General features: G+C 43.0%; 1 protein-coding gene across 2 annotated transcripts in view; it reads left to right on the plus strand.

Annotated features, from left to right (window-relative positions):
* llgl1 (LLGL scribble cell polarity complex component 1) overlaps nt 1-25722 on the plus strand; it is a 35990-nt gene that overhangs the window by 1974 nt on the left and 8294 nt on the right. Inside the window, exons 2-15 of one of the 2 annotated variants that reach the window (XM_029437703.1) lie at nt 783-880; nt 11487-11568; nt 11648-11808; nt 12399-12545; nt 19007-19169; nt 19410-19545; nt 20013-20067; nt 20448-20602; nt 20797-21017; nt 22058-22125; nt 22230-22404; nt 23659-23763; nt 24991-25283; nt 25527-25677. In XM_029437703.1, coding sequence (XP_029293563.1) covers nt 783-880; nt 11487-11568; nt 11648-11808; nt 12399-12545; nt 19007-19169; nt 19410-19545; nt 20013-20067; nt 20448-20602; nt 20797-21017; nt 22058-22125; nt 22230-22404; nt 23659-23763; nt 24991-25283; nt 25527-25677 — 2010 coding nt within the window. Of the gene's footprint in view, nt 1-782; nt 881-11486; nt 11569-11647; nt 11809-12398; nt 12546-17928; nt 18064-19006; nt 19170-19409; nt 19546-20012; nt 20068-20447; nt 20603-20796; nt 21018-22057; nt 22126-22229; nt 22405-23658; nt 23764-24990; nt 25284-25526; nt 25678-25722 lie in introns of those variants that run through there. The other variant, XM_029437704.1, reaches the window with a different exon arrangement.

Raw genomic sequence — 25722 nt, forward strand, 5'->3', positions numbered from 1 at the left:
GTATATGTAGAGAATGTCAGGGCCAGTATGTACATGTCTTTTGACAGTAGTAGAGTGTGTTGTTGTGCTTTTAAACAGAGTATATTGATGTTGGCCGAATGATGCATCGTGTCTGAAGTCCATGAACTGTTTGTTGCACTGTGACAACACACACACACACACACTTTGGAACGGTTTGGCACCAGCTGCCACAACTAACACAGAGGTGGTCTCTCAACAGGAGTGCTACTTTGATGTGAGTCTGTCTGTCTGTGTGTGTAATCAGACCGGTACTTTAAAGAAACAAAGAGTTAATGTTTTACCTCGTATCTGACTTCCAAGCTAAATACCTCATTCCACATTTCTTGGACAGAGGGGTCCTCGGCTACAAGACTTTAAAGACCCCCCAACCTCTTTTTAAAGTAGGTTAAGGTATCTCTCTAGTCTACAAAGTGCTGCTGCTCTTTCTTTCCTCCGTAGATCTAAATGATTTCCCAGCTGTCGCGCTTTCTCCTGACGTGGGCCAAAGGAAAAGCTGTGAATTTATGTTAATCCCATTTTACAAAGTCTGCAGAGCGTTATAATGCTGCCCTCAGTGCTTTTTAAGAACTTTCCTCTAACTTTATTAAGGGAGTCCTCCCTTTTAGACGCCTCACTGACTACACAGTCAGACAGGCGTAAGCATGCACCGCTCACAGACCGGGTGTAAAAGAAAGTAAATAAAATAAACATTTTTATTGTCGTGTGTCATCTCTCTTAATGTCTCTCATCTGTTTGTATTTCCCACTCTCTTTCTCTTTTAGACTGTGGAGCATGGTTTCCCTCATCAGCCCAGTGCTTTGGCCTTTGACCCCAAGCTGGAACTTATGGCCATCGGGACAAAGTCAGGAGCCATCAAAGTGTATCCTTTTATTCCCATTAGATGCTCATGCAGCTAACAAGGTTTTTTTGGGCCATCAAACATATAACGGACTGACCAACTTTATGAATCTCTCACTGATCCAAGTTTACCAATTTGTGTTTTTATCAAACTAATTATTGTTGTGACGCATTATTTTTAGCTCACAGCTGACTATGCATCCCAAAATCCAGCTGCCTACGACTTGCAGGACTAAAACTGTGTAAGAAGACCCCTGAGCAGCGGTAGAGTACAGAAACGGTTTTTCTTCCAGTTTTGTCAGTTTACATCTTTTGAAGTGGCGCTCTGTTTATCTGCACATCAGCTCTGCAGCTTCTGTGCTGTCTGTAGTGTGAGGGTAACAGAAGTCAGCGTTTCATGCAGCTGTCAAGCTATTTTTGTTCTTTAGTGTAAGACGTTGTAGAATGAGAACTACGGATTCTTTAAACTCATTTGAACAACCCGATGTCGACACAAAGGGCCAACACTATTTTTAGCTTCTTGAAGCTAATTGAGTTAAAAGTTTACGGTCTGTGCTGCTGTTGGGTTTTCTTGCTCTCACGATGCCTCCCTTATGAATGTTGAGGAAATACTGATCTGATGGCTCTGCAGCAGAGCGGTTTATATAACGCCAGTTTAGTGTGTGTGTGTGTATGGTTGCACTGTCTGCACCACTTATCTGAAAAGTAATTAATTTCTTTCTTAACTGACAATATTAAAAGAAAGTTTAGTCTTTTTTTATCTGGGTTTTGGTTTAATAGTTGTGCAATTATTCTTTTAGGTTATATAGTAAAAAAATAAGATTTGTGGAAAGCAGTCTTGTACAGGAAGCAGCGTGACTGAGTGACCAGCCAAGTTGCAAACAAACACTTAATTTCAAAGAGAAACCAGAATGGCACTTAAAGAGCGCAGACCTCCGCCAAGGCCGGATGGTGCGCATGCTCCATGGTCCTTGGTCCTATTTCCCTAGTTGGGAAGTCGTTCTGCTGACTTCGGCGTGTTCATGAGCTTTAAGCTGTTGTGTGGTCGCTACAAAGAATGTGTTTTATTTCATTGCTTAGAGCATTTAAACATTTACATTTTTCTAATTATTCCAACACCACTTGAATGCAGCACAAATGCCCTCTCTTGCAATGTTAACGAAAGTGAAACATAATTTGCTTATCCGCCGCTTCATTTGGATCCGCTTCAAAATTGGATGTCTTCTTCCTTGGCCCACGCTACACCCTTCCACCAAGTTTCATGAAAATCGGGCCACCGGTCATTCCAGTAATCCGGCCGACCGATAAAAAGACAGACAAACCAAGCCCAGACATCCTTGTTGGACGTAATTAAAGGCAAACATTAAAATGATTAGCCAAACTGTTCTTTATAAACACTGATTACATTTTGCAGTATAACTCGCAGTCCTTAATAAATCAGTGTGAACACTATGCAATTGACATTTCAGGTGCACTCTTTCATTTCTGCTTAAATGGTTTAGATAATATGTTCAGAATGAAGTTTGTTTACCACCAGCGTGATGATCTGCTTGTGTTTCCTGCGCTACTGTACTCCGAGGCCACTGCCTCCAGATCACTGCAATTAACTTGAGTGAGTGAGTGAAATGTTATCATAGCCGATAGGACTGCTGGCCAGAGCTATCATAATGAGACCGAGGAACAAAACAACAGCAGCATCATTACATACTCTACAAGGAATGTAGAATACCATAAAAGCATTTTTGCGTTTGTGGTCATCACAGGGAATCTAACCCCCAACCCTAGGCAGTGCAAGACTGCGTCTTTTTGAGCAACACGGAACAAGATGGAAGATTGAGTAAAGCTGTGCTGGAAATGAGTGTTGGTTTGGCTCGTGAGATGCATTGCAGCAGACGAACCATAATTTGCCTTTAGAGTGTCAGTTGTGTCAGAAATTCCAGCAGCTCGGATGCTCGCAGCTCCGTCCACATGACACAACTCCGACGTGCTACTGATCGCTCTTTATCTCTCTGGCTGCCAACTCTGTCATGATTACCACACCGGTTGTGTAGTTGTTAGCAGGCTAAAAGTCTGCCGCTTTGTTGTAGTGGGTAGGTTTGTTCACAGTCGGGTTTTCCTCTCGATTTATGAAGATGATATTTTAAAGCATATGTTAAGGGTGTTTGTTATGCATGGTTGTCTCACATGTTTCATGTTTGTCTCGTGTGTTTTCACGTGCGAGTGTACGGGCTGTGTGAGATGTTATTTGATCAGTATGTGCACATTTATCATTGTGTTGTGTGCTGAAGCATTAGACTGGAGAATGGACTCTTTGAGATGCAGCTTTGAGAGAGAGAGAGAGAGAGTGAGGGAGAGAGGGAGAGAGAGAGAGACTGGTGGTACCAGGCACTAGCACCCAAGAGGGAGATGGATGGAAGGGAGAAATGAAGGAGGGGAGAGATGGAGATAATCAGAGAGACGGTGTAGACAAGGGAGTGTAAAAGGAAGGGGAGGAAACATAACTCCACTACACGGCTATACCTACTCTTACAAAACGACTGATACGGCAGAACTCAGACGAGACATCCTGCTTTTTAACAAGGTCCCAGCTGCTGTTGGAATTTCTGGAAAGTCAGCGTGTGTATCGTTAGAGAATATCTGGAGAGTTAACAAAAGTAAAAAGTACAAAAGTGTCTTGTTTCACACGTTCATTGCATCAGATCAGTGGTTCAGGATTTCAGCCTCTAAAAATCATTCAGATGAAACCGGTTTTAGAGGTAAAATCATGTTTTGTTGAACTTCTCGTAGTTGTTGGAACCTGACGAAGCGTGACCAGTAGACTTCGCTTTGTTTTCAGTGGGTCTCGGACCAAAAAAGCTCAGCCATTACAGATCCCTTTTTAATGCACATCACAGCATTACAAATTGAATAGGTAAGTTTTTGTGCGTGTGTTCACATTCCCTGATAATCTCGCAGACTCACTGACTTGGGTTTGACCTAGACGTGCTTGCCAGCATACCTGCAAGTACTGTAGCGCAGACACACGGTAGTGCCAGATGTGTGGTTTGAGTCTCGCACACACTGACGCCTGAGCAGCGTAAACGGCGAGACACAAAAAAACTGAAAAGAAACTTTGACCAAGTTGACATGGCGTTTATTTACTCAATTACAAAGAAAGAGTTTGAAATTGCAAAAGGAGTTTGAACTTCTGTTCTCCGTCTTTGATTACTCCTCCTCTCATCCACATGTGCTCCTTCAGCCTCCTGCTCCAGTTTCTCACTTGTTCTTTCCCCTTTTCTCCGTCTCTCACTCCCTGCGTGTTTATAAAGGCAGAGTCATATTACGCCCTGAGAGTTTCTGCTTGGACCACAGACTGGGGCTCAGGGAAGGGGGACAATGTGGTGTGGAGTTTTTTTGTGTGTGTGTGTGTGTGTGTGTGTCGACAGAGATCATGTGTGGGGGCGGCGGGGCGATCTTGAGGAGTCTGTCTCTTTTCGAAGAATGCGTGTTGCACTGCCCTGGGTTAACCCTCCCTGCGTGCGTGCGTGCGTGCGTGCGTGCGTGCAGATTGGGTGAGTAAGAGCTTTGTTGCTGAGTCTAGTCTTAATAAAGGAAGCTTTTGAATTGGTTTCCAAGACGACCAGCGCAGTTGCCAGGGATGAGAAGTGCTTGCAGGCCTGAGGGCATTAAAAGTCTGCAGCCCGGCACGTCAGACACCAGAGTTTGTTGGTAGAAATGCATCAGTTGTGGATAAAAAGGTCAGAAAATACTACTTGCAGTAGTACAGTACCTGTCAGAAGGCCTGTCACAATAACTACTTTTGTTGGACGATATATTGTCCCAGAAATAATTGCAATATACAATATTTTTGTCATTTTATGCCCCTGATATAACGGTAATGTAATGGCATAATAATGCACCCTTTAAAATGTTGGCTAAGATCTTCACATGTAAACAAACGCAACATATTATAAACAACAGGTAGTATTGAGGTCAGCAAAAATGATCGAGGTTATGTCCATATATCGTACAATAAGTTGATAATGTAATTATCGTGACATGCCTGCCTGTTAATAACTCGCCACATCAACAGTATGAAACTGTGGGCTATGACTTTTATCGTGCTGAGTCACACTGAAACTTTGTGACCATGAAACTAGCAGCAATCCAACAGCGATAGGACGAGCTAATATTGACACGTACACACACGTACACACACGTACACACAGCAAAGCTTGGATTTGTGTGTTTGAGTGTGCTCCAGCTGTCAGCTCTCCCTCTGTCTATCTGACATCCTGTTTGTCTTACACACACACACACACACACACACACACACACACACACACACACACACCGAGCCATCACTCTGCTTTTTACTGATTCATCGAATCTTATCTTTTGACAAGTGTTTGCTAGAATGAGTTTGTCTGTGAGTTCCGAGGCTTGATTTGGTATCTCTTCACATGTTTGTGGCAGATGAGCAGCTTTGTGGCCCAGCAGTCGGCTGATGTGTATAATGTGATGTTTTCGTGTCGTGTCTTGTCTTATCTGTGGACCGCGGGAAGAATAGTTGTTACTGCTGGTAACTAGTCGGGATGCTAAATAAAATGTATGTCACAGGGTTGCAGCTTGATACTGTACTCGTCAGAAACTCGCGTATAACATTGGATGGTAAATGAGCAGAATTAGAATTCATCCTTTCATGCCTTTAGTTCATAGTTCACCTGAGAAGTCTACTACTACTACTACTAGCTACTTTAGCTTAATGAGAAGGAATCTTGAATTTGTTTATCCATCTTCAAAGTCAACAATTTTTTGGACACTTGTGTAAATTCCTCATGTGTTTGATTACACATAATTCCCTTTCAATTGTGATGCAGCCACAGCTTCTCCTGTCCTCCTCCCCCCCCCCCCCCCCCCCCCCCACCAAAATTCTACAAAACATGTTTTCTGTATGTTATGTAACCTGCATTCTTCTTTGTTGTTTGTGTTAAACACATTAGGTAAATATTTAAATGTTTGGTAGCATTGTAATCTAGTAGACGATGTACTCTGATTCAGCTTTTAACATTCCTCCCACCCTTCACCACCTCCTCCTCCTCCCTCTCTTCCCACCAACACACTGCCTACTCACCGTCTTAACTTTCAGTCCTATACAGTAAAGCAGTTTTCTTTCTCTCACTCTTCACTATTTCTGGTCCCCCCCCCCCCCTCTCTTCACCCGCCTCTGTCCCCTGTCTTTGGTCTGTTCCAGTCTCCTCACCCCCACACCTATACACACTTACAGATGAATGGACACACACACACACACACACGCCGGTCCAGTTGGCAACAAGTTTGAGGGGGGTCTGTCTGTAGGGATAAAGGGTGTGTGTGGTCTCACCAAGTTGGACAGAGCCGAGAAGCTGGTGAATGGTAGTCAAGGAACAAAAAAGAAAACGGTTATCCGAATTGACAAATCAAAGTTCTGTAAAAACAATCAAATCCCTGAAGGGCTGAATTAGCCTCGTAGGGATGTGACTGACTTAACATGAGAGTAAGTGAAGAAGAAAGAGTAGAAAGTAATGGTAGTTTTGCTGCTAATAAAAGGCCTATTAATAGTAATGTTTTGACAAATGTATGTATTTGGCAGTAACTTTGACTCCAGTAAAAGATGAGTCTCATTAGGATCTACTTGTATTAATCCCTTTTGTTGATATAGATCCATGTTAATATGGATTTTGACTTCATGTAAGGTTATAGTGGCGAGTCTCCACTACAGCCATGCCAGCAGCTCTGTGAGGCCGTATTTAGGGAAATCTATGCTGAATGCTAATGTCCTCCTGCTCACATGTTGATGTTTAGGTATAATGTTCATGTATTCAACATCTTAGTTTAGTGTGTTAGCGTGCTAACAGTTGCTTATTAGCACTAAAGAAGAGGTACAGCCGAGGCTGATGAGAATGTCATGGACTTTGGCAGGTATTTGGTCGTAAACTAAAGAATTGGACACATTCAAATATGACCTGATGTTACTGAAAATGTAATGGATCACCAAAGTGATAACACTTTATCATGAGGGGACCATGAATGTCTGTGCAAAATGGCAATCCATCCCCATCCAATAATAAAGTTCTGCTGTCGGCGCATAAACGTTGCTCAACACTTCGACACGGTCCACCAAGGCGTGAGGCTTCACTTCGTCCTGCCAGAACACAATCCTGAACCTCCCAGATTGGGACCAGGACACATTTTGTGTGGCGCATTTCTTCTGTCTCTATCAAAATCATTCAATAGTTTTTTCTGGTATTAACTTCACAAATAATGGTAGACTGCTCCGTTTTCCCGTGTGTGACGTTGCGGTTGAACTAACTTCAGTCACTGCACTCAAAATCATTGTGCATCATCCTCTGGGGACCATGAATGTGTGTTTATCTATAACTCTACAGTCAAGTATATCTTTTAGTTTGACTTGTGTCGGGGAGGGGTGGGGGAGCGCACTGAGCGAGTGGGATGGAAAGGGGAGTGTGGGGGGTGGAGAGGTACTAGCTGAGGGAGAGGATGCAAATGAGACGGGATTGTTTCTCTAGTGGGTGGGTGGAGTTGTTTGGCTTGTCTTGTTGTAGACTGCCTTTTGCCAGACGTCTGAGGAGTTTGTGATTGTGTGTGATTTTTTTTTTTTTTTTTTTTTTTTTTTTTTTTTTGGTGTGTGTGTGGGGAAGAAAGGGATTTAGAGAAAATGCTCGCAGATGATGCATCAGAAGTTTCCAGCTAAAACTAATTTAACTTGTTGTTGTCTGGATTTTTTCTGACTTTGTCGGTAAACTAATTCTCTTTCTGTGTGTGGTCAACTTGGACATTCATCCTTGGATCTAGTGATCTGTCCTTCCTGTCTGTCCCAATCTTCTGTCGTGTGTGTGTGTGTGTGTGTGTGTGTGTGTGTGTGGAAGGGTGTGCTGGCTGTTGTCTGTGTGTCTGACATGGAGGACAATGCCCTCTGTTTGTCTGTATTCAGACCGTGAAATCGCTTTATCCTTGCTAACGCTCTCTCTCTGCATCACCGGGCAATCGCACTTGTGTGTGTATGTGATTGTGTGTGTTTGAGAAGGAGACAGTGATTCAGTGATTATGAGTTACTGTAGGCCTCCATTGTGTGCATTTCAGGGTTCTCTGGTGAGCAATGTAGCAAATCTTTGCATGTTACACTGCATGGCTTCCTTGCACAGATCAGCACTGTTGAACGTTGTGTCAACAGGTTGCTCACAGTCTCACATGTTGAATTCTTGTTTCTGAACCCTTTTATGTAACTTTTTAAGGAACGCCCTGAATATTTATTTCAACACTGTATCATCCAAGAACATTTCTACACAGCTCTGAAGGGTGTCCTTGCCACTTGCCGTCTGATTGTTTTATTAATGCTTTAAAAAAATTATTTCCATATTGAATTACTGCTCTGAGTCAGTGTTTCCAGCTCCGGTTTTGACCTAAGTGCCTTTATCCTTTTGTCTGTGTGTGTGTGTGTGTGTGTGTGTGTGTCTGTGTTTTGAACTGTGTAAGAAGCCTCTGATGTTCTTGGCGAAGTATCCTGAGAATTTGCAGCAGGTCCTTTTTATCTCTCATTTCTGTTTTGTTATCCACATATCTTACATTTAAGCATATCTTTATGTGTCATGTTTTAAAAAAAAAAAGAAATGTCAATCAGTCCTTGATGTTTATCGGAAGGGTAATCAGAATATGTAAAGGAAGGGAACTGGCAAATATAATTAAAAAATAAACTTCAGTTTTAATCATGCTAGCATTGTGGCTGCAGTGATGGTGTCTGTGTGTGGAATCTGGCGATACAATACGTAACATGATGGGTTACGATGCAATATATTGTGATACTATGAGTCAATATTTAGCGTTATTTACACTTTTTGATTTTTTTAATCAAATTTTAGGAAAACTGTTATAGTTTAAAGACCACACAGCCATATGCATAAAAGGTTCAAAAAGAACAATGTACTCAAGTATGGCAACATTATTCTAACAGCCTGGCAGTTGCAGAGCGGGGGAAGGAAGGGTGACACATTTTCACATTTATTTTTTGTCCACTACTATTGAGGACTTGTAATATTGGCCAATGAGCAGATCCCACGGGGCAGGGAGCTTAACACACACAAACCCAAACAAACGTATAACGAGGTTACAGAAACAGGGACTCTACAGCTGTCCCTGGTGAGGAGGTGATGACATCATCACGGGGAATCCTTCCACCAGCTGTCCTCTGACATCACCATGACCAGGGTGTGTGTGTGTGAATCATGTGCCACAGTGGGCAGTCATTTACTTTTTCTAGTTGTCTTGATCTCACACACTTTGTTTGCCCTTCCTCACAATAACAATATAAACCTGCACTGCTTTACAACTGTTCTGCTGCCTGTCAGACATATTTCATTCAGGGCTTGTGTGGAATGACAACGTTTGAAATTGGAGATGGTCGTTGCCTGGTTCAGAGGTGCTACAGATCAGCCAAGTGTCCTGGCTCTGACGCAGTCTTAAATGGTCGTTAGTGGTCTTATTTTATATCCACACGGACAGCTTTCTTTGCACTCTTTTCTTGCACAGCCTGCTTTACATTTGTGGGAGTTGCTGTCTAGAATAGTGTTGCATGAGCTGTGGTCATCGTTGCATAGCTGGAATACACACACGAACCACTGCTGTCCAATCAGTTTTCAGTTTTACACAACTGTGGAACTCTGATTGTTAGAGCACAGCAGTACAACTTCTCATTTGTTTTTCCGTCTCTACATTCTTCAGTTTTTAGCATCTTTTAAAGTCTAGCGTTATGTCTCCTCAGTTTATTAATTGTACTGCGCACACCCCATCTCATCGTCACACAGCTGTTTGACACATTTAGCTAAATGTGCTTTTTCTTGCTGAGAGTTAAACGAGAAGATCTGTCTGTTTTTAAATATGAAGCCACAGCCAGGAGACGCTTAGCTTAGCAAAACAGCTTGCGTGGCTTTTTCTGAAGGGCCACAAAATGAAAGGAGTTCAAACACATTGAGGTGTTAACGAGGATTAAGTGCTGGACAGGTGCAGTAACTTCCTTAGTGAGCTTTACAAGGACTAACCTTTTGAAACCTTTTTTAGACGGAGCTAGACTAGCAATTTCGAGTCTATTTGCTAAGCTAACTGTAGCTCCATATTAAGCGTGCATCAATGATATCAATCCCGGCCAGAAAGCAAATAACGGTAGTTCCCAAAATGTCGAACTATTCCTTTCAAGGGAGCAGCATACTGGGTAGGTCTCTCCAATTGTGTGTTGGTCTCTCTGCCTCTCTCTTCGTCTGGCCTGGTGGTTCATGACTCATGAGTGAATGTCCGTCTCTCACACCTCCACCTCCAGCTGTCTGAGGCATGTGTTATTGCAGTGAATAAAACGGGGGACAGGAAGTGACAACACTGAAGGAATGCTAGTATAACACTCAGCTGGGCCTCCAGGGAATTAAGACGGGGAGGGAACGAGAAAGGAGGGATTTAAATTCTGGGAAGGAAAAAGGAGGGCAGCTAGGTTTCTATGAATCAGAGCAGAGTGATGTGAAGAGGAGTTAGAAGAAGAGTGTTACCGAGAACTGAAGGCTGAGCTGAGAAAGAAGACATGTTTGTATTAAACATGGGGAAAACTGTTTTGGGCAGAGATGGGCAAGATGGGTTAGAGCAAATTAATTGTAGTAACCTTTCCTCGAACAAGAGAGCTGTTAAAGGGCAGTGGAGAGGTTTAAAGAACGTGGGGAATGAGGAATCGCTCATTAATTTCTTGAGTGTCACACAGAAGTTGAGAGTAATAAGGAGGATAGTAGAGATGAAGTTGATTTGTTTACAATTCTTCCTGAGCATTGTGGGAGTAGGAAATAAAAGCCCTGCGTCAGTGGAGTTAGGATATGGAAATTAATGAAAAGAGGAGGAAATAAAATATATATGGTTTTAATTTATCTTCCCTCTTAAAAACAAAAAGAGAATAGATTGTAATAGAAAACGATGGTGGTAGGAATCCAGAAAACCGTGTGTGTGGGTTTTAGACAAATTTAGTCTAGTGGTGTGTACTTGGCGTCACTGTTCTTGAGTGTATATTTTACTTTATCAGCTTAGCTTCATTTACAGGACTAACAAAGAGACGACTCTGTGAAGTTTGCAGCTGATTACACACACACACACACACACACAGAGTGGTGATTTTGAGCATCTGCGTCATCTGGTGTTGGTAATTGCTATGAGCTTTGTTATAGCGTTCTAATTTCCCCCCTCCTATTACACCTAACCACGGTGTTTCTTCTGGTTTACAGCTCAGAATTACCAGTTTAACTGTTCAGTCTCTGCCTTCTCACTCACACATTTTAATTCAGTTTCTATTTTAAAAGTAAACGTTTTTCCCTTAACTCAGCAATCGGTGTCAGATAACAGTATATATAAATGGTGTTCCTGGTGCACTAATGGCTACATAAAAGCTAAATTATTGCCTAAAATCTGTTATATAGACTAGAATTAAGTCCCTGCTATGTTTGTTTGTCTCTTACAATCGCTGAATTGGGGATCTGGTGTGTCCTGGTGCCTGTATGGACTAGTCTTTTCATTGTTCAGTGTAAAAGCTTGCTTTGTTGTGAATTTCCTTGACGGGACCATTGCAGCTACGGGTGTCCTGGTGTGGAGTTCACAGGACTACACAATGACACTACTGCTGTCACACAGATCCACTTCCTGCCTGGACAGGTAAGCTCTTATTTTCCTTTGCGATGAGAGCGGTGGCAAAGGTTGTGTGACCTTTAATGTTCACCTTGCTCTGTGATAGGGACGCCTGCTGTCACTGCTGGATGACAACACGATTCACCTGTGGGAGCTGGTGGCTGGAGCCCCGAGAGAGGTGGGAGGGGTTAAGAGAGAAGGCGTGGTCAGTCTTCAGGAAGTGGACAGCTACAGCCTCCCAGGAAGACCTGGCATTGAGAGCTGCAGGTACATCAAAGCCTGTTGATACGCATTTTAATCTTCATTATTTTGCTTTTGAAAGGTACAATCCTAAAGGTTTTTTTTTTATCATATCAAACCCAGTTTTAATGCTATTTGTGTCTGGCATTTATTCTGCTATAGCCATAGCATGTAGACGCACTCATAGGCTACCTCCTAAAGTAGTCCTCCATTCCCGCACTGGAATCAAATGGCATTCACTAACACAAGGGATTCACAGGGTGCGATGCATGCACATAATGAAATGTGTTAAGCTGAGACAGTTGTCAAAGCAACAGCAATTGTAAAGTCAAAGACATAGAAGTACAACCTGAACACACACACACACACACTTTAATGCAACGCTCACACTGGATTCCACCTGGCAAAATTTGCTTGGCTACTGTATCAAAAAATGTGGGACATAAAATAGTAATGACACGGTTTTAAGCAGTGTCCTTCCTTCTCTGCTGCTTGTAGCATTTGGTAATGGCAACACAAGGTTAGTGAAGACATCACACATTCTTTTGCGTTCTACAATGAATTAATCGTGACTGCAGCTTCACTCTTCTCATTCTTACTCCTCTTTTTCTTCTCAGTGCCACTCGGGTGACTGTCCTCCTCTTGCTGAGGTCATGCGACCTGCTCTGCATTGGCACAGAGGGAGGGGGTGTGTACTTCCTGGAGTTGCCCCGCCTATCACTGAAGGACAACCAGACACTGCCACAGGATCAGGTCACGCAGAGGTGAGTCACGTAAATGACTTGACGGAAAGCAACACATAAAAAAAAAAAAAGTCAAATAAAAATGTAATATATAGCCGACGAATCATTGTAAAGTGCTTCCAATGTTGATCTTACGTACAGTATATCTCAAAAGTGAGTACACCCTTTAGATTTTTGCAAATATTCTGTTATATCCTTTCAGGGGATAACATTATCCTACTGAAACTTTGATATAACTTAAAGTAGTCAGTGTGCTGCTTGAATAACAGTATAGCCTTATTGACATTTTCCTGGATTCATCCAAACTTTCTATTTCTTTTTTTTTTCCAACACAACATAATTTCTGTCAAATGTTGTATTTGTACTATGTTGTTTATCCTGTACACACGACATCTATTGCACGTCTGTCCGTCCTGGGAGAGGGATCCCTCCTCAGTTGCGCTCCCTGAGGTTTCTTCCATTTTTTCCCTTTAATTTTGGGGTTTCTTTTAGGAAGTTTTTCCTTGTGCGATGCGAGGGTCTAAGGACAGAGGATGTTGTAACCTGTACAGTCTGTAAAGCACACTGAGACAAATGTATAATTTGTGATATTGGGCTATACAAATAAATTTGATTTGATTATAGATTTATTGTCCTTTGAAAATTACTCAGTACACAGCTGTTAATGTCTAAACAGCTGGCAACAAAAGTGAGTACACCCCATAGTGAACATGTCCTAATTGTGCCCAATGATGTTGTTTTCCCGCCCTGGTGTCATGTGACTCGTTAGTGTTACAAGGATTCAGGTGTAAATGATAAGCAGGGCTGTTAAATTTGGTGTTTTGGGCACAATTCTCTCTGAATGCTGGACAACATGGCACCTCATGGCAAGGAACTCTCTGAGCGGCTGAAAAAAAGGATTATTGCGCTTCACAAAGATGGCCTTGGCTATAAGAAGATTGCCAACACCATGAAAATGAGTTGCAGCACAGTGGCTAAGATCATACAGCGGTTTTCCAGGACAGGTTCCACTCGGAACAGGCCTCGCCAGGGTCGACCAAAGAAGTTGAGTCCACGTGCTCAGCGTCATATCCAGAGGTTGGTTTCCAAAAATAGACGTGCGAGTGCTTCCAGCATTGCTGCAGAGGTTGCAGAAGTGGGATGTCAGCCTGTCAGTGCCCAGACCATACGCCGCACACTGCATCAAATCGGTTTGTATGGCCGTCGCCCCAGACAGAAGCCCCTTCTGAAACCGATGCATAAGAAAGCCCGCAAACAGTTTGCTGAAGACAATGAATCCAAGAACATGAGTTACTGGAACCATGTCCTGTGGTCTGATGAGACCAAAATAAACCTGTTTGGGTCAGATGGTGTCCGGCGTGTGTGGCGGCACCCTGGTGAGGAGTACCAAGACAAATGTGTTTTGCCTACAGTCAAGCATGGTGGTGGCAGCATCATGGTCTGGGGCTGCATGAGTGCTGCCGGCACTGGGGAGCTGCATTTCATTGAGGGACACATGAATTCCAATATATACTGTGACATCCTGCAGCAGAGCATGATCCCCTCTCTTCGGAAACTGGGCCGTAGGGCAGTTTTCCAACATGATAATGACCCTAAACACACCTCCAAGATGACAACGGCCTTGCTGAAGAAGCTGAAGGTTAAGGTGATGGACTGGCCAAGTATGTCTCCAGACCTAAACCCAATTGAGCACATGTGGGGCATCCTCAAGAGGAAGGTGGAGGAGTGCAAGGTGTCCAACATCCGTGCGCTCCGTGATGTCGTCGTGGAGGAGTGGAAGAAGATTCCAGAAGCAACCTGTGCAGCTCTGGTGAATTCCATGCCCAGGAGGGTTAAAGCAGTGCTAGATAACAATGGTGGTCACACAAAATATTGACACTTTGGGCACAATTTAGACATGTTCACTATGGGGTGTACTCACTTTTGTTGCCAGCTGTTTAGACATTAACAGCTGTGTACTGAGTAATTTTCAAAGGACAATAAATCTATACTGTTATTCAAGCAGCACACTGACTACTTTAAGTTATATCAAAGTTTCAGTAGGATAATGTTATCCCCTGAAAGGATATAACAGAATATTTGCAAAAATCTAAAGGGTGTACTCACTTTTGAGATATACTGTAGTTTCTCCCTTTCTCTGCCTAACTCTCTTTTCTTGACTCAGTCGTCGTTCTCTCCTCGCCGTCCCTGTCACAGTATGTCTTCCTGTAAACATTTAACACCAGTTTCCTCTGCTCACAGCTCCAGCTGAGCAGGTCGGACACACGCATGCACGCAGAAACAAATATCCCTCTTGACCCTAGCAGCAGCAGGCAGGTCAGGGTCATGTGGTTCAAGGACCATGAGAACTGCCAGATCTCCTCAAGGCTGTTGGGAGCGTAGAGGAAAGGCAGCAACAGATTTTACATACTGCAAAATGAAATATAATATTCTATGTGTAATTTAGGACGCACTCATTAATAAGTTTTTGGATTTTTGAGTGAGGAATCAGATGAAGACAATGGTGTCTTTAGTCAACGTTAGCACACAGCTGAGGTGTAGAGCAGGGGTCGGGAACCTTTTTGTCTGGGAAAGCCATAAAAGCCAAATATTGTTTTATGTATTTCCTTGAGAGCCATATATTTAATACATTTGAATGTAACTTTATGCGTCCATTCTTTAAGAATAACCCGTCTCCGAGTACTAATAGTGGTATCAGTGTTTCATTGAACAGGTGCTCTTTTATTAAATAAACTAAACGCTTACATTATTTACATACCTGTCAACCCTCCCGTTTTTCCCGGGACTATCCCGTATTTTTAACCTTTAAAAAAAAAAAAAAAAAAAAGAAGAAGAATGGCCTAATTTAAAAAAGTGTACAGCGGTAAAGTGTCCTCCGGTAGAGCAGGTGACAGTATTATGTTTAACATGAGCTGAAAAACGTTATCCGCCAGTAAACACACAGAAGAAGAAAACAGGTACAATAACACAGAAGAAGAAGACGAAAACATATGAATGAGAGTCTCAGTGAACGGGAGATAGATGGAGACGCGGTTGTACCTGCCAAACAAGTTAAAACTTTATGCAAGTACCTGAACAAATGAGAGGAGACCTTCCCTTCTTTAATAAAAGCAGAGTCTGGAAAACTCATGCTTTTTGTAAAGTGTGCCACTCAGATGTTAGCTTTGCACACGGACGATGTTCGTCAGCATGAGAAATCGTCCAAGCACATGCACGCCCAAGAGGCACAAAAACATACTGTCAATGACTTCATGTGGGACAAGAACTGTCCAAAGCTGAGGGAAAGATGTCGATGCTTTGCGCCAAAGATAATGAAGCCTTCAGCTTCTGCGATGATTTCAGTCGCAGTGTAGCGGACATGTTTCCCGACTCTGCCATCGCAAGGAAGTCCTCGTGGGGGAAACAAAAGCCACAAATAAATTGATGATAATAAGTCATCAAATAAAATACATAAATCTTATAAACATGTCTGTACAAGTAATACTTACTTTAAATAAACATGTATTTCCTGAATGTATATACCCGTCCCTTATGTGTTTACGTTTACATTGGTGGCTCAGAGCCGGAGTCCGGCAAAAAATGTCCCTTATTTTGAAATTCCAATGTTGACCGGTTCGGGTTATTTATCACATTTCTGAGCACGTTTCAGTGTTTACTGCACGAGTGTCAAACTCAAGGCAAGTATATCCGGCCCGTGAGAAAATGTCATATGTCTGTCATAACTGGTCCGCCGGTTTTGGTAATTAAATCAATGCATGGCACAACCACGGGGAAAAGACATTTGAGGAAGTATTTAAGTGTGTGAATGAAATGAAAGTTTTTGGAAAGCAAAGGGAAACACACTACAGATCTCTGGGACGATGTGAGCCGGACTGTTTGTGCGACATAACGAAGCATCTCACTGTTAAACCTGCAGCTTCAGGGCCGTGTGATCACGGACATGTATGATGCAGTGAGAGCCGAGCTGCCTGTGAGAGACTCTGATGCAGAAGAAAACTTTGGTCACTACGTGTTTCCAAACACTGACAAACCATCTCCACCGCTGTGTTCCCGACCGCACATTCTGCTGATCAACTGAGCGCATTTGCCGACTATGCAGCTCAGAAATTTAAATTGAACTGCTCAGCAATCCGTTTGCAGTTGACTTAAATATGTTGGGGAGCCATAGGTTCCCGACCCCTGGTGTAGAGGCATGTGTTTTGGGACATTGTTGCATTGGATATGTACAGTAAATCTTGCATAGGAATTTGACCAGATGGTTTTTTTTAGGAATAGGAGTTTGGGGAAAATAATGTGCAGGACAATAAAATGGCTTCAGTATGCAATAAATATCAACGATCCCTGACAACTGCCTTGTCACACTTCTTTAAAGACCTGAAAATGTTTTTCTCATCAGCTTTTTGCTGTCAGGGTTGGAGTCCGACAGGAACACAAAATTCTCTAACAAAGTAATGAGCGTTTTGGGTTTTCACGCAAAACATTTCTATATTTGTGTTTTTGTTTTTGCTCCTCACACTTTGACATGGGCCCGTTGTGTTCGGCGATAGATAGTGACTTAACAGACATTTATTTAAAAATAGGTAAAAACCTGAACAATGAACACTGAAGGAATCCTAACCGGGAGAAGCTGACTATTACAGTTCAATGACAGCAACTGTGGTGAAGACAGCAACTCCCATGATCCCACGCTTCTTCGTGACCTTTTTTTATCGTCTTGATTGAGAGACCTCTAGTGGCAGAAAATAATATATTGTGCCTTTTTTTAAAACACAAAAGGCTACCTTGTAGTCGACTCAAATTGGGTCGATCAGTGGCCATCGTAAACAGAACGTACTGTAGTAGCTGTGTGAATTGCTGACTCATCAGTTGTAAACACTGCAAACTTACATAATGTTGCGAAGCCCCCCCCACATTCATGCAGTGTTGTGTGCACTAGTGTGCAACCATGTATGAGCGCTCAGCAGTAGAGCAAACCACTGCCAATGTGTCCTTATCATATTAATATTCACAAAACTTTATTATGGAAAATAATCTGTTTGTAACAAACATGCACGCTTTAGTGTTTTTTGTACATGGGGGGGAACTGTAGTTTCTTAATTTGTCATGCTGCAGCCTTCCTCGCTGCATTCCTGTGTTGATACAGTAGCAGTGCATCACAGAGATACTGTGTTCATTCTGCTGTGTGACGGTCTGACTGGTCGGCCAAACCCTCATTAACCAGGCTTGTTTAGGGTTGTTGGCAGAACTGAGGCCTAACGAGGTGTGTGTGTGTGTGTGTGGTTTCAGACAGGGATGCTTTGTACCTTGTGCCAAAACACTGTGTTCCGGTTGGGGAAGTGTTTCAGCTGAATCTCTAACATGCACACACTTCACACCACACACACAGGCTCATCACCGGGACTCGAGCAGGATGCTGGATTCCCTAAAAATACTTGTGAACGGAGAGACGGAGACAATGGAATGCTTTGTTGGGAATGTTTTTGCCTCTGTGCTTCCGGAGAGGATCTTCCCTCAGTCAGCGCTACCAAAGCAGTCAAAAGTGTGTGTGTGCTTCATGCAAGCTGACCATCTCTTCTGCAATGGTTCTGCCTCATCCACAGCAGAGAGTCCAAAACAGAAAGCTGCATTGCTGTCTTGTCCTTCCCACTTTGTTTGTTTGTTCTCTTTGACTCTGTCTCTCTGATGCTTCCTCTTCTTTCTTCCTGTTTTCTCCCCGTCCTTCGCTGAGGGAATCCTCTTGACATCTCGAGGGTGTGTCCTGCTCTACATTCCTCTGCTGCCTCAGGAATGTCTAGTTCACAAACTCCCGCAGCTCAACTCCAGCTTGATGTTGATTTCACTGTGTTGTTGTTGTTGTTGTTGTAGGAAGAGCAGCCTGTGGTGGAGTTTATACAGATGGCTTGAGCTCGATGTTGATTAGATTTTACATAAATTTTACACTTCTGGAGCTTTGCTTTGGGTTGTTTTTGTTCGAAAGAAAACAGGGCTTTGGAGTATCTTTTGCGGTCCCCATGTTCTACTAAACAACTGGATTATCAATATGCACAGATGTTTCCTCCCCTCATGTATCATTTAACATTTTGTGACGATGTGTTGAGGATTGATTGTAAATGTCATTATTAAATTGGAGCCCCAGTCCAAAACATGCATTCAAGAGAAAATTACTAATTACAAACGATAACCTTAAATAGTATTTGTAACACAATAGTCTGAGCTTAAAGCTCCACTTACCGTCTTTGTCAGTTTTGGTCACATGATTAGAGGCGGACATAAATGCCTCTATTCCTCTGCCTCGATTATTCTCTGGCTCAAAGTGTTGTGTTTATAGTGAATCCACCTTTTTAATCCTTTCAGTATCTATTCTTTCTCCCCTGTCCATAAAGCACGCTTCTTCACAGACAATCATTTCCCCTTTTCTTGACCTGTAGACATTTATTTTATTTACAACATGTGGGATAATGGGTAATGTTTTGTTTTCCCAGCCTGCCAGATGATTACAGATGTGGGAAATCCTTAGGCCCGGTGGAGTCTCTCCAGGAACATCCTCAGCAGTCAGGGAAGATTCTGATTGGTTACAGCCGGGGCCTGGTGGTGCTTTGGGATCTGAGCACCCGTCATGCCGAGCAGCTCTTCCTGGGCAAGCAGGTACCTGCTTTACAAGTTTAGTTCATATTGGTGTCATTTTTCAATGACAATATTCCAACATTTGTTTTTATAGTGTATTATCTTTTTTTTGTTTATTTGTCAACATGTTCTGGTCATGTTGGTGCTTACTGAAACATGCTTACTGAAACATGTTACATTGTCAACTGACTATGTATAAGCTGTAATTCTACTGCTATGCAACCTGATTTGATGCTTGTGCTGTGTTTGAATCCCCTGCAGCAGCTGGAGAGCCTGGTGTGGGAACGCTCTGGAAACTTATTTGTCAGTTCCCATAACGATGGGGGCTACTCTGTGTGGGCTGTTACTAATGGCAACACCTACAATCACCAGCCAGTGTCCTCCACCATCCCATATGGTGAGACAACACACACACACACACACACACACACTATGTGTTTCCAAGCTAGGGTCTCTGGCATGTTTAAACACTTTGTAATGCAGGTCTGTTGGAGGTGGTGCTCTGCACTGCAGAGACTTAATGTCTTAATGAACATGCTGACAGATTGTGACTCGTTACCATGTTGAGAATTGGGGTCAGTCAGGTTCCCTGTAGGAGGGACACTTCTGCTTTAAATTGTCAAATCTTTTTTTCTTTCTTTCTTTCGCCCTTAGTGGCATAAGAAACGAAGCGGAACATAAAAACATAAGGAACATACTGATAATAGTATGACTAGGAATATTATCCACGCACATATGATCATATATATATATTACTCTCAGGAGAAAACATTATTTCTGGAGGTTTTAATAGTTTTTTGTCCAACCAATGTCTCTGTAATGTTTGTTTTTATTAACTTTACTGTTCATGATTGTCTGTCACAGGTCCTTTTCCCTGTAAGGCCATCAACAAGATCCTGTGGAGAACAACGCAGACGGGGTGAGTGACTTATCGCAGTGGCAGTAAATCTGTGTTTTGTTTCATTATATGTTTTCTTTTTCATTCTTTTCTTTCTTATTACAGTAATACATTTTCACTTTTTCTCCATCAATCCAAAAGTTGTCAAAAGAGGAATATTTGTCGTAGTTTACCTTATGCAAGATGCTAATAAAAAGTGAACAGAAGAAATGGCTGATAATCGACAGCTCCACGTGGCTGCCAAGAACAAAAATAAACCCTTTTTGTGCTGCCAATGTATTTTTTCATTTTCAAAATTTCAGTTTGATTTTTATTTGAAAATAATGAAGCGTAATTATTGAAACGCTCGCTCCATGTTGTTCTAGGTGGCCGATAAATAATAATTTTGTGCTTCGCTCCAGCTCTCCAGTGTTGTTATACAGCGGAGGGATGCCCAGAGCCAGCTACGGTGACCGCCACTGTCTGACCATCCAACAGGACAAAGAGCATGTGACTCTGGACTTCACATCCCGAGTCATCGACTTCTTCACTGTCCACAGCATAGAGCAAGACAAAGGTCAGGGCCCGGCCAACATTAATGTTGTGCATCTCTGTATTTTCTTCCCCTTTTTTTTGATTCGAGAATTCCCTTTTCAGTTTCTTTTTCAGCCGAGTTTTAGGCTCACTGTCCTGTTGTATCAGAAGTGTAATACAATCCAAATGTTTCAGGAGCATCAACGCTTCATATTCTATCTCGTCTCCTTCTTACAGAGTTTGATGAGCCGTCTGCGTTGGTAGTGTTACTGGAAGAGGAGCTGGTTGTGATTGACCTCCAGACCCCCGGGTGGCCCTCGCTGCCCACTCCCTACCTGGCTCCTCTCCACTCCTCAGCCATCACCTGCTCCTTCCACGTCTCCAGCGTCCCTCCCAAACTCTGGGAGAGGCTGGTCAACGCCGGCAAAGCACAGCAGAGCCGACAATACGCACACAGGGTGAGAAGCGGACTGAGATCTGCAGAGCACAGTTAGACGTTTTGTGATAGTTTGATAATAATGAGGTAATAGCTTGATATTAACAATTGGTATAGCTGGGTAATATTAGACTGACATTTATGTAACGGGGTAATAAGGGGCCAGAAAAAACAGGCTAACAATGGGGAAACGCATTTAACGATTGGTTTTTGGTCTTTAGTTTCTCAGATATTCTTTCTCCATCAAAACAAAAGCAGTGTACAGATGTCTTAGATTTGATTCCTGCTCAGTGAAAGTAGCTGTCAGCAACTTCTTTTGATTCTGTGTTCCTGATGGACTGTTGTGGCTGTTGGCAGGACTCTGAACAACTGTATTATTCTGTAAATTGGTTTATTCATGGGAGTAGGGATATTCAATTACAGGAAATCCAAGATTCATGTAAGCAGCTTAATCTGAGAACACCTTAAACACAGTATGGCCAACAGCCAGGCTGCTCATGCTTTTAAATGTAGCCATCCGCACTAATTGCTGTACATACTTTGTACATACAAACCAGCGTGCTCGAGGTATTGCTCACGGTGGCAGTACATCTGAGCTCGCAGGCTGGCAGCTAAACGACTATGAGGAAACCTACGGGAGTGTGACCTCCAGGCTGCTGGTAGTGTGTTAACTTTAAGAGCAGGTGTAAGCAGTTAAAGGCTTTGCAAAGGCTTTGTAGCTTAGATCAGCTGTTTGATCAGTGGCAGATTAAACTTGTGCACACACACACACACACAGCTGGTACACTCGTAAATCTCTGCTAGCTGTCTGTCTGTGCGAGGCCAAACCAGAGAGACTGGCACTATAACAGAGCAAACCCAAAGCCCACACAAGTTTGTTGTGTTTCTGTGTACACGTTTACATCCATATGGGAATTCCTCGGTGTCCGGGCCAGTACATTTTGAGCTGTCGTTATGATGAAATGGAAATGGTTAGGGAATTGTTGTTGTTCGGTGTGAAATTTCTCTCTTGCCTCTTTCCAATATGACGGGAGTTTCTCCAATCTTTGTCTGTTTGTGCAGAGTTGGCCCATTTGTGGAGGGAAAAACCTGGCTCCTCAACCCAAACAGCAAGAGCTGCTGTTGACAGGGTACACACACACACACACACACACACACACACACACACACACACACACACAAAATCCTAACTGATTTGCACTGAAATAAAATAAATAACTTGTGTGTTTTATAGGCACGAGGATGGCACCGTGCGTTTCTGGGATGCTTCAGGTGTTGCTCTTACTCCGATGTATAAACTCGGCACAGCCAATGTCTTCCACACCGACTGCGACCCTAGCGATGACCCTCAGGACCCTAGCGACGACCCCGACATGCAGCAGGAGGAAGAGTGGCCTCCCTTCAGGAAGGTGAGAACTGAGGAAGCGAGCATGAGAAGTGAGAATAAAGTTAAAGTCTTTCCTCCAGAGATCAGTCACATGGTCTTATTTTACAGGCTGTGGGAATAAAAACAATCTGTGTATTACACACACAGTCAGTCCTCTCACACTACATCTGTGGCCTAATTTTCTCATCTGAGTGTTTTCATGCGTTTGGTTCTCAGACAGGACCCACCCCATTGTTTATAAGACTTGAAGGGACCGCCGTCTGATTCTCTTTTAATGGCTTGTTTTCTTCTCAAAATTACGTTTAAAATGAAGTGATTCAGCTTCGGGAGGAAGAGTTGCATATGGAGCAAATCTGATTTGTGTAGTTGGGCTTTGGTAGATGCTGACGGGAAACGGAGATGGGTCATGAGGAAAATCACTCGACGAATATTTAAATGAACCGGTTATACTGTTGGAAATGATTCTCTGTGTTTGGGCGGATGACCAAGATAAACTCGTATCTGTAGATGGCAGGGATTACAGCGAAGGGAAGAGACGCAAGTGTGGCTTCGTTGCGGTTTAATATCCGTAGATTGTCACCATGTGTTAGGAAATGAATAGAAGAAATGGGTCAAATACAGGAGAAACACATTTTGAGTGGTACATTAAACAGTGACACAGATTTAATTAGTCTTTGGCCTCTTCTCTCTTCTTTTCTTCCCATTCACTCGTTCTATCCCCCCCCACCTTTCCTCATGTATCCTGTGGTAACAGAGCTGCATGTTCAGGAATGTGGCTCTCATATGGGATGAAGAGCCTTTCCCTTTTTTTTTTCTTTCTCTCATGTATAATGAAAACCAGACCCATCAGCCCACTCTTTCTGTGCATGTATGTGTGCAAGTGACCAACTTCTCCTTCTCCTTGTTTTGTGAGAGGGAATTCTATTGGAATTCCTCCTGTGTGTGTGTGTGTGTGTGTGTGAGACAGATTAATGCCCATGTTTTGCCGAGTATGTTTGAGGAGCGGGGGGGGGGGGGGGGCATTTGGTAGAGATTAAGAGTAGAGAGGCTGCCATAGAGGAAGGAGGAAAACTTTAGGAGGGCATTTCTAACATTGGTGGGTCTGAACTGAATTTATTTGTGGTTGGTTCAAATAATCAGAACAAGACTAAATTGTTTAGGAAAGTTTCAGAGAAAAGGCTACTAGCTCCAAATAAGACTTATACCAGCGTAGGGCTGACTTTGCATTTATCTTGCTAATTCAAGCCTGTGTGTATATGTGTGTGTTTGTGTGTAGGTGGGCTGTTTTGACCCGTACAGCGATGACCCCAGACTGGGCATCCAGAAGATCAGTTTGTGCAAATACAGCAACAAGCTGGTGGTGGCTGGAACTGCTGGACAGGTAAATTGTACATACAATACTCACACATACATCTTGAGCTCTGTCACACGCTCACTTATAGAAGAAAACATACAGGGAGTTTTTTATCAAACTATTCTGAAGTCTAAATAAAACGTGATACTTAAATTTAGTGGGAGAACTGAAATGCTGTTATTAAGCTGTGAATGTGGAGATACCTGCATTATCCACACACTTTGGCACAGCATAAATAATGCAGGTTAAAACAATACACACTTTGATAATGAAGACCCAACAGATCGTGTCATTTCCTGTGTTTTTAGCTTGCAACAGTTAAATTGCTAAGGATGTGAATAATGAGGCTATTTGACTTGAAAGTGCACATGTGATGAAGAGCCTTTTCTTCTAAATCTCCTCCATGTTGTATTTTCTCTGGATGAGCTGAAGCTAGCTGATTAACTTGGCAGGCAGAGAGCTGCAGCTGCAGTCACACAAGCGCTCTCACACTTCATAGGGGCTCAGCTGCGATGGCTATAGCTGCGGGGCGAAGTGGAAGCATGTTATTTTAACAACTACAAACTGTACTTGAATGTTGTTGATGCTCCTCACAATAAACAATGTCGGACCAAACCAGTAAAGTCAACATACTGACAGCTTTGCTAATGTGCCTTTAGTAGTGATGGGGTTGAGAATGGAATACAATCAGGGAAAAAAGTACATAAATACCTGACATTTTTAATCCACAGTGGAGCCTTTCATGACAATCTCCTCAAAGGTCCTACTCGAGGAAAGGTTAGGGGATCTGAAAACATTATTATTCATCTTCTGGAGACCATGAACATTCACTTCCTGGAAAGTGAATATTCAGGATCTGCTGCAAGTAGAAGAATGCGTACTGTCTTTTCTTTGAGCACAGTGTAAACGGTAGATAACAGATAAATCCCTTATTGCTGTTTCTTTAAATTAAACCTCTTTTTAAATACTTTTCTGTTTTGTGTGAGTTTCAGTGCGCTCAGACTTCTGCACTTTGGCGAAGAGGAGCTCTTTCATGTGCTAATAATTAGAAAAACCGTGTCGAACACAAGTGTGTTTCTGGAGTTGTCAGCTTGATGTCCAACTCTTAGGAAATGTCACACAAAAAACATCCATGTTCTATAATTGTCACACTCACTTCTGCTGCAGATTCCTTTTTTGTACTTTCAAAGATCAAAACAAACACTGAAATATAAAAGTGTGTAAGTGTGTTTCTTTTTACGCCTATCTCTCCAGGTGATTGTTCTGGGTTTGAGTGACGAGCGTTCGGACCACTTGGTGGATGTGTCTGTGGTTGATCTGCTGCAGGACAGGGAGGGCTTCACCTGGAAGGGCCATGACAGGCTGGATCCGCGCCTTAAACCCGCCCCCTTCCCCCCGGGCTTTCAGCCGCTGGTGCTGGTGCAGTGCATGCCCCCGGCCTCCGTTACAGCGGTGGCTCTGCATGCAGAGTGGAATCTGATCTCCTTCGGGACGAGTCATGGATTTGGCCTGTTTGACTACCACAGACGAAACGCTGTGCTGGCCAGGTTAGAGACACACACTCACACTCACACACACACACACACTCGCACTCACACTCACACACACCCTTCTGTTCTCATTACGTTACTGCACATTCACATGATAAACATGCTACAAGAGTCAATCACAATTTGAACGGTGTTAACGTAAGCTGACAACAACGTGCAAAAACAGAATAAGGCAAGCTGACAAATTCTCCGTATTGTGATCTAAAAAGCGTCAACCTACTACTCTGTGTGCTCTCCTAGATGTACCCTTCACCCGAATGACTCCTTGGCGATGGAGGGCCCCCTATCCCGAGTCAAGTCCTTGAAAAAGTCCTTACGACAGAGCTTCAGACGCATCCGCAAGAGCAGGGTGTCTGGGAAGAAACGCCCCATCGCCACACCCACCAGCAAGGTGAATGAGTCTCTGTTTGGCAGTGAGAGGGCCGTGCAGATTATA

The sequence above is a fragment of the Cottoperca gobio genome, chromosome 8, assembly GCF_900634415.1.
Source record: "Cottoperca gobio chromosome 8, fCotGob3.1, whole genome shotgun sequence".
Taxonomy (NCBI): Eukaryota; Metazoa; Chordata; class Actinopteri; order Perciformes; family Bovichtidae; genus Cottoperca; species Cottoperca gobio.